This window comes from Amia ocellicauda, chromosome 7, assembly GCF_036373705.1.
Source record: "Amia ocellicauda isolate fAmiCal2 chromosome 7, fAmiCal2.hap1, whole genome shotgun sequence".
NCBI lineage: Eukaryota > Metazoa > Chordata > Actinopteri > Amiiformes > Amiidae > Amia > Amia ocellicauda.
In genome coordinates, this window is record NC_089856.1 from 42,177,501 (window position 1) to 42,187,377 (window position 9,877).

Consider the following 9,877-nt stretch of genomic DNA (forward strand, 5'->3'; position numbering starts at 1 on the left):
AAGAGCTTAAGAGGCTATAAACCTTCTGAAACCACTCCCTTAAAGTGGCAGGGATTAAACTATTTGAAAGCTTATCCATACAAAAAATTGGAAATTAGCCTCACATTTCCTCATAGTTTCTTTCTTTTTTTAAACATTATCCGCCTTCTAAAATGGCTGGTTGACAGCCTCTTCACGCCTTCATAATCATCACTTGAGTGTATTACATGGTTTCCTCATCCCGAACCTAAGTAAGTGAATGAAAACCCTGCGGTCTGGCATCCTCACCTGATCTGAAGTCCAGTTGCGACCCTTTTGGCCTTCCTTCGTGCTCTTCCAGTTTGATAACCCGACACTTACTCAAGGTCAGTGCTACTACAACAATCACACTTTCTTCAATGACACCCATCGTAAACAACAATGTGAGCCACGATATCTGGAAGCGTCCCCAAGCATGTGATATAGTACCATTCGATAAACTTGAGTTCATCTTCTGGTTTATCATCAGCTTATCTTTTATGACTGTGGAAGCGTGTTGTCCGTCATAATGTCAGGCACTAATTTTTCCATAAAGCAAAGATAACACCACTCTGTGCAAATGTGTACTTTGATTCGGCACATTCCATGGCACTTTATTCACTTGCACCTGGCGCAGGGAGATAGTGAGATGCAGGGAGCACTGGTGCACCTGCTGGCCTGTAAACTGTCAGCACTCAAGAAGAGCTTGCAAGGGGCTGGGTCTCCGTCCTGGTGGAAAGTGTATTTAGGTGTGTCTGTAGCCGGGCTAATTCTGTCGCTATTAAACTTTTATCTTTGTAACCTTTACTGAATCAATGAACATGGCAAGGAAGGCTTCAGCACTAGGTGGAGGAAGATTGCAGTTGTTTAGTGTGAGAATATATACAAAGTTCCTCTGCAATGTGTTGACTTTAGTATTCATTATGGATTATTATTGCCAAAGCTGCTAATCAAGTTTCAGTCATGGATCACGTCTGCCGTTTCAACTTTCCTTCAGTGATTCAAAAATACATTTAAAAGAAATGATGCATGCTCTCAGTAAACGTTTTTAATGTTGAGATGAACAGAGGGTGTCTTTCTTCTTCTATTTTGCTGTTGTCAAATGTGTAATACACTCCCTCTTGTGGTTGATTAAAGTAAACGGCAACGTTGATTAATAACTCCAGTCAGTGGTACACGGCTCCAGAGCTTCAGGGATGCAGTGCGCAGGTTTTATAGTATCTCTTTAAATCAACAGCAGGCAAATGTGTTGCGCTAGTGTAATCTAGCAAAAGGATAGTTGATTTAGATCATTGTGAACTCTGTGGCCCCTGCGGAATAGAGGTCTCCTGCATTAACTCATCAATCTCTAAGAAAGGTACACATTTCACATCTGATTCATGCAAAGAGTGAAGCTGTACTAACGTGATTGATGCTCAAACCACACTTGCACAATCCCAATCAGCTGTTAGTATACATTTAAGAAGAAGCCACTCAGGCAAACTTTAGAAGCATATATACTTATTCAGTAAACTGTATAATATAAAACATACAAAGCACTGAGTCATATTGTTTCAAAATTAAGGGTGTGAATACTTTCAAGTACAACTACCTACAGTTACTGTAAATGCTCCTGGGTTTCTGGAAAGCTGGTCAAGTAATCTGTAAGGTGCAGGTGATACACAGAGGTTTACTAACCACCTTTATAATCCCTGGTTTATTTCCTGTCCTGTAAAATTGCTCTGTTTGAAATCTGCCCCTTCGTCAGCTATGCAGCCTGCCATTTGTAAAGATCATATCTCACCACCTGAGACGCAGGAGTGACAATAGGAAAAGCCGTCTTTCTCGAAGGAAGGCGCTGGGCGCGTGTTACTCCACTGTTTTCAGGTATTTGGTCGAACAATTACTCCCATTGTTTCGCTAATCGAAACGAAGACCTTCCTCTGTTTTGAGAAAATTATTACCTTCAGCACAAATTGCTCACAAAAAAGGGACATTGGCACCCTAGTGCTGCAGCACAATACCCTTCCCACAAAGAGGCAGATTCCTTTCATTCACTGCAGTAATTTTCCACTGCTGGAACGCAAAGAGTTTATAAACTGTACAATCAGTGCAGGTCAGTGATCAAATGCATGAGAAACAACAATAAGTACTGTGGGGGGGACCTGTGAGGGTTCCTGGGAAATCAAAAGGGTTTTTAATGTAGGTTTGGTGTTGGGAGGGGAATGCATGCTTTGCAAATGTCTGAGATTCCCTTACAGAAAAGAAACAGAGAACTATGAACTAAACTACATACATTTACATGTATATGGAATGTATGATGGATATATATTTAAATATATATAATGTATATGGATATTTTTATATAAACACCTCTATATTTCATTTGCAAATAGGAAGCCCTCAGTATAGGCTACAGTTACACAATAATATTTAAAATGCAGGAAAAGGTGGACAGAACTGGAGGCTATGTACAGTGGCTCTCAAAAGTATTCACCCCCTTGGACTTTTCCACATTTCATTGTGTTACAATATGAACTCAGAATGGATTTCATCAGGAGTTTTTGACACTGATCAACACAGAAAATGTCCATAATGTCAAAGTGAAAACTATAATATAATTACAAATACACAACAGAAAATAATTGAATGCATAAGTAATCACCCCTTCAGTCAATATTTGGCACCTTTGGCAGCAATTACAGCCATGAGTCTATGTGGATCAGTCTCTACCAGCTGTGCACATCTGGACACAGCATTTTTTTCTTTGAGAATTTTCCACACATTCTCAATTGGATTGAGGTCTGGGCTTTGACTGGGCCAGTCCAGGACATTGACCTTTTTGAAAATAACTTTCACAATATATATACAACATGTACTGTAAGTGTAGCATATTGCGCAGCAATAAAAGCTTGAATTGGTCAATTGAACCTGTCTATATGCACACCTCTTCCCACGAAATAAAAGCACAATTCGTTTCATACCTTAATCAGATGGTGCAATTAATAAAAAATGGAGCAAACTGAGGACCAAAGTTCATACTGCGATGAAAAGTTACCTGTAACTACCATTTCGCCCTGGCTTCTTAGGAAAACACCATTCCACAATGACAACAAACAACAAGATTACCTGACTAGCCTTTTCAGTTTCAAGCAATACATACACACATACATATTAAAAAAAAAACTGCAGCTCAATAACTGTCAAAATGTTATGAAGAGCATGTAAAAGGATATTAAATCCTTTTAAAAAATGACTATGCAAGAGGATATTTGGTCCCTTGTCAATTGCGCCCTCCTTTATTTGGTTGAAGTGTTGGGTTTCTTGTGTCTGCTGAGCAGGAAAGAGGAAAAGTTAAAGGGGCAGTTCTTCAACATTTCTTTCCATTCATTCGGGGATGGTGTGCTTGGTCTCCCACCGAGGACGCTCTGTCAAAGGGGAATCTGGCAGGAGAATCTTGGTGCCACTTCGGTGCTCATCAGAACTGGAACACAGCCAGCACAATGCACTTTCTTGATCAAGATGCAACACCGCTCCACTGATGTAGCCATCATGCAACTGTCTGTGGAGTCCCACACATCTATCAGAAGGATTCTTGAGGCTTAACAGCTATTTTCACTCCCTTGAGCATTTTGACGTGCCTTTGTACCTTTGTATTATCATTATCCTGATCCAGAAGCATGTTAAGCAGATAATTTCCTTTTTGAAATGGGAAGCCCTGAACAAAAAACAACAACATAATAGTTCTTAAATACTATAATCATAAGTATTTTTGAGACAACAAAGGAAAGGGAAAAAGAGGGGGTACATAACACATTATTCTATTATCAAAAGATCATGTTTTATTTGTATGCTTTTATGTTCCGGAGGAAATGTGTATTTATAAAAATGAATAGATGTTCATATTAAGATTGCTTTCAACCCCCAGATTCTTCTTGGAAATCAATTGCAATTTAGTTTGATTTGCCAGTACCAATCCAATCACCTTATTAGTATTCGTGATGCTGGAAAAACAACACATAAAGCAAAAATGGGATATCAGTGATTCAGAACAGGCTGTAAAGAAACCAACATTATTTTCAGAAAATAGCATGACTCTCTCAGATCTGTTCAATCTAAAGATATTGTTCAAATGCACAGAAGGCTTAAGTCAAATCAATACAAAATTGGTTCAGTCTGTAGTCCATTTTCAACACACCATTTCAATTTTGTGGATACTTGACCTAATCTCTGTTGATTTGTTCAAACTTACAGTTTTACAGTTTGATCAGTGATTTTGTTTTGGCATTTTGTACTTGAAGTCTCAGTTGCCTTAAAAACAGCAAGCTGTATATTTGTATTATATCCATTTGAAGAGTATTATATGGAATCCCAACATTATCAAATTGTATATAGATAATATATATTTACTTTATGACACCTATTAAAGAAGGTGTGTGCCCTCATTGTGTCAGTGAGATGGATGACATCCATAAACAGAAGAGTAGAGCAATGCAGTGCATAAATCCTAACTGGATTTTGGGATTCACGCGCCGTGCCTCTTCTCAGAGTCTCAGTCTGTGTTCAGGGCCAGTAAATCACAAACAAGAGTCACATTCAACAGCAGTCTGAGGGGAGAGAAAACACGAGAGCAATCTGACATGGAACAGCGTTTATCTATACAACTTCAGAACAGGATACATGTCATATAAAACGATCACTTTAATTTCTATACAACTTAACTATATTCCATTAAAACAGTAAAATTATTAAATAAATCATTTCAGTCCTTTTTTTTTACAGGGCCTTGTTAATAGCATGGTATTTCAATGAGTCATGCTATGATAAAGTGAATTCAAAATATAGTCAAAGTGACATGAGGACTGGATATTAAGAGACATGTAATTGGCACAGTGTTTGTTTGTTTTTAAATACCTGTATGCAATGTGGGGGGGGTTGCTAATTGTAATTGACACTGCTACCTTGATTCATCGCTCTGTCTTCATAGGCTTGTTTAGAAATAGCAGAAACCAAAATGTGCAGTTCGGGATTGGATAGTTGTATAAATGTTTTGATGTTTACTGGTTTACCTTTTAAGTCATATTTGACACTGAGTCATATGCACAGAAGTGTAAGTAAGATACTTAATATAAAAAAGTACAATTACCGGGGATTTATTTTTCTTTAATACAGGAGTTTATAAATATGGGCCATTATTTTATCTCCTGATGAGAAGTAACCTATCAAAAAATATTTTATACAAAATTGAACATATACGGCAAAGACAAACACAATTACTGCCATATCCAGTACACCACCCCATAATTACAACAAAAAAAAACATGATTGGATTATCACAAATCAAAAGGTAACACATCAACAGTAGTGTAAAGTGCTTTTTAAATGCCTAGCAGTTACATGCCTTAAAGTTTACTGTCTTTCAAATAGATATCATTCAGCATCTCCTACTAATTACTTTAATGCACTTTAAAAAAAAAGCAGGGCAGCAAGCTCTTCTATTGTGATGACATCTTGACAATGTAATATGCAGAAATTGGTTTGTCTTTGACTGACATTAATTGCAGGGGTGGATCAAGTTCGCCTGAAGCAAACTGGATTTCTGTTTGTACATTTACTCCTTTAAATAACACTACCTAGCTGTATGTATAGTATAATTGTTGTTTTATTATTATTTTATTTTTTTGTTATTCTAGAAGGAATAATAAGGTTTACTAATGTCACAAAATGTCAGATCCTTGTGGTTCGATTTTTACTCGTGTCTATTGCAAAAACGAAAACAAAACAAACAATCACTAAACACGTTCCCTCAATCTTTCTCTTTTGTAACAATGTAATGTATAATCTGCTTCACAGGTATCAAATTTGGTAGAGTGAAACATTTCTTATGCTAGAAATATCTGCCCTGGCTCTGTATTTGTTTAATTTGTGTCATTGTACCCTCTAGAGATATAACAAACCATAATTCAAAACACAGAAAAGCATATTAAATAAAATTGCATCCCTCGAAAAACAATGCTAAATTGCTAAATTACTGTGGTACACTTTCATTCGGGCAGAACTGAAGCTATGAAAGCAATTAATAAGTCATTAAAAGCCACTGGAGACAGACATATTTCAGTTGTCATTGAAAATTGACTTCAATAAATACACAGAATCAAATCATTCCATTAAACAAAACAGAAACAAACAAACAAACAAAGCGTAATACAATTCAATTCAACACCAAACTGTTCATAACAAGAACAATAATGGACTGTGTCTATTTAGACAGATTTTGCCTGTGGCTGGTATCAAAATGTCATTCCTGTCCATCAGGCACGTGCAGTGCAGTGACCAGGTGTGCGGACAATCGCTTTCTTGACATCTGAATCAGTCAATGAGAGGTGATTGATTTGCACTTCCAAAGCTGGCTTGACGAGCTGAAACTCTAAATGTCTCTTGGAAAGACTGATGTACTCCATAGCTAGTCTTGCCTGTGTCACATATACACACATATATATGGTCCAGATTGTGTTCATAGTTGTATTTTTGCACAACACGCTCCCAACTCAACTGGGGTCTCCAAAGGGCAGACCCTGAATACTGGGGGTTGGTTTGTTTGTGTTTGTAACTACACCGCTAGCAGCCGTTCCTATCAGAGTCACAGTGAACTTGGAAGTGAAGAAAACGATATCTTAGACACACACAATAAAACCTAAAACGAGCTGTAAATGACAGTAGCCGTTAGGAGGATTTCATTATCTGCAACAGGTATTTGCTCGGGGTTGGGGAAATAGTGTAGAGTTCATAGATATGCCCATGCAAGACAATGTGGCCTGGTAGCACGTAGGAGCCGTCACACAATTTGTGTTGAATGACATCGAGAAGAGAGAAACTATGCAGCTTATGTGTACTTGCACAGTCTGCCTACGGCCATATTGTCAAAATCTAATGAAAGGAATATCAAAAGCAAAGGGGTTGTGTACAGTGCAGTATATATTATAGATATTCACCAAGATTGACAGAATATATTTATTATATACTGAATTGATGCATTTATTATTATAATTGATGGTTACTATATTCCTAATCAACTGGATAGCAGATTTTCTAAGCCCATTCAAAATACTTCCAGGTGAATAGAGTTTAGTATGTGTGCCCTGACTTCATCTATGCCCTTCTGGAGTGGGATTACATTTGAGACTGTGACCCACAGTCTGTGTCTTGTCCTGTATAGAGAAACTGGCAACATAGAAGCAGGATATTCTCAAAGACCCATGGCGTTCGAAAGCATGGCAAGCAACAAGAGTGCTTAACAGATACATTAATTATGACAGCTGAAGAATCAGACCCATAAAAAAGCATCCAATTAATTTATATATATATATATATATATATATATATATATATATATAATATGAAGCCAAGGAGTCAGGGATAGAGAACTCAATTCAAAGAATTTGTAAGTAAATTAACGTTAGAAAGCAGTAACGAAAATATAATGATGCTAAAATGGTTTCAAATGTGTTCCAATCCTGAAAGTAATATTCAGTGCACTCAGACTGCAAACAAACGCACACAAACGAAACAGGCGCGCTCTGCAAATGAATCGATATCAGGCAAATGAAAAAACAGAAATAGAATCAAGTGAAACAAAATACAGACACTTACTTCTGCTTTTGAATGTCTTTAGGTCTCTTAACAGCACCAGTGTCTTTCCTTCTCTCTGACACTAACCAGGCCTCCTGTCCAAGCAAACAACAGCCTCTGCCCGTTTCACATTCCACGACAGTTCAAAAGGTCCCTTTTCAATGCTGGCTATTTTGAGGTTTGGTATGCCATTTATAAACCCTGTTTTATGTAAACACTAGAGGAAGAGGTCAACGGTAGCTTGGAATGATGCATTATTAACAGCAAACAAGCAAACTATGTGATAACTTTGCCTATGGCTTTGTATTGCATTCCAAAAGGAACTGAACATGTCCTGGTGACCCCCTGTAAAGCGCTGACAGCAATGAAAAGCAACACATTAATGGCTTTCATTTGTATCGTATAATTAACTGAACACAATGCGTTGAATGCAAGAAGCATTTAAGCGTCTTTTACAAAGACAAAAATACCACAGCATGGTGCAACACCTGAGAAATAAGAGCATGTGGAAATAGTGTACAAAGGTTGATATTTCATTTTTAATGTGACTACCCTGTATTCATCTCTCTTGCCCATTTGCCCCAGTTATTCCACTCTCACCAACATGGCACATCTTTGGAAGATCTGATCACTAACACCTTTTGCTTTCAAACGTGCTGACAGTTTTCCATCAATTGTGGGACTGTTCATTCATGATTCATGGGATTTGTACAGTGGATATAAAAACCTAAAGGCTTTGGCACCCTCCAGGACCAGGGTTGGAAACTACCCTTCCGATAGCCTCAGGGACAAGGCAGACTTTCAGGGTTTTCGAGTTATTCAACGTCTGTGCCCGTAAGAGCCATGAAACCCTTTCCGAGAGCCTCCTCTGGATTGCCACAGCACATGTGAGGAGAAAGGGTGACACCTAGTGAGGCAGAAGGATTTGGCAGCTATAAAGATGACGAGGTGTAGTGCAAAACTTAGTTATCGTCTGTATCACTACTAGCCAAGTCCATTAATCAAGATACTCAGTTTACTCTGTTTTTGTTTCATCCATCGAAGCTCTTGAGAGAGACAGAGTGTAGACATAGTAGTACTAGCCTCCCTCCACCAAGTTGGCAATGGGTTGCGCCAGAGGCCATTTTCTTTGCGCAGTTCGTGTTTTATTTATTTATTGGTTTGTTTTGGTGAAGGGTGACATAGCAACCAGAATGTATCATGGGATTTGAATATAAAAATGTCACAAAGCTGTAACACAGGGGTTAAAGGAAGATAGTTCTGTCTCTCTCTGCACGAGGGAATGGCTTTTTTAAAGAGCACAGAGGTCGTTGTTGTTGGATATATCACAGCAGCAGTGGTGAGTGTGGGAGCGGCCCAGCTGCCTGCCATGTGTCAGGGTAGCTTTAGATACAGCTGTAGGTCTCGAATGGATCCAGTTGCTTTCAGCTCCGCAGGTCCGAGATTTACAGAGACGCGTCTCCCACACCGGCCACGCTGTCCCTCCCTGCGCGGCGCTCCCCGGTTTCTTCTCCGAGTAGCTCACACAAGCCTTGCAGGCCGTGCAACCATTCTCCCGTCTTCTGAACCGCTTCCCTCCCGAGCTGGACCCGGGCCCTGGTTTTGAGGCGGGCCTAGTTTGGTAGGGATCGGGAGAGGCCTTCTTCACCTGCCGCACGTCCACGTTGATGTCCGAGTGGGAAGACGTGCTGTCGATCAGCCGGACCCCCGAGGCGAGAGTCCGCAACGGGATGGCCAGGCGGAGGAACTTCCAAAATTTGGAGCGGGGATTCTTGGATTTCGTCCCCTTCCACTTGATGAGCGTGTGTCTCTTCAGCTGAAGGGCTTCAGGGGAGGGAAAGCCCACAGGCTTGTAGAGGACGGTTATTATTCTGGTGTTGTCCGTGTGTTGGCACAGCAGTCCCAGTCTGCACTCCAGCAGGCTGATGCTCTTTTCCGTCAGGTAGTCCGGGCTCAGGATGACGATGAGTCGGCGGCTTTTCTGTATAAATGTCAAAACGGCTTCGGTGACATCTGTGGATCAAAAGAACAGACAGGCTGGTCTTTATGCATTGCATTATCTGGCATGCGCTCTTCCATGCAGCTCATCCAATCCACAGTCTACTGGACTATGGACAAAGAGGAGAGACTTCAAAGCCTTAGTTAGAACGGGTCATTACATCTGTAAACATGTGGAAGGTGGAGAAGAATGGACATGTCCATTAATTGCCTTGAAATGATGGGATGGGTATGATGTAAAACCTCAACTAAAATATGAAACTTCATCCCATCA

The 9,877-nt window shown here is 39.6% G+C and overlaps 1 protein-coding gene across 1 annotated transcript; it reads right to left on the bottom strand.

Moving 5' to 3' along the window:
* Positions 1–1,030: 1,030 nt before the first annotated feature.
* On the bottom strand, positions 1,031–9,801 carry LOC136753960 (uncharacterized). Its single transcript, XM_066710338.1, has 4 exons — positions 9,765–9,801; positions 7,627–9,618; positions 4,387–4,583; positions 1,031–3,694 (listed from the first exon to the last, which is right to left on the bottom strand). Exons 1-2 carry the CDS (start codon positions 9,799–9,801, stop codon positions 8,897–8,899), a joined length of 759 nt encoding a protein of 252 aa, XP_066566435.1. The 3' UTR covers positions 1,031–3,694; positions 4,387–4,583; positions 7,627–8,896.
* Positions 9,802–9,877: the final 76 nt, after the last annotated feature.

Bases quoted from the DNA above. Each gene is read 5' to 3' on its own strand.
- LOC136753960 (XM_066710338.1), bottom strand. From the start codon at position 9,801: ATGTCCATTCTTCTCCACCTTCCACATGTTTACAGAT. The intron at 9,619-9,764 runs GTAATGACCCGT...TTTGATCCACAG, and splicing joins CCTTCCACATGTTTACAGAT to ATGTCACCGAAGCCGTTTTG.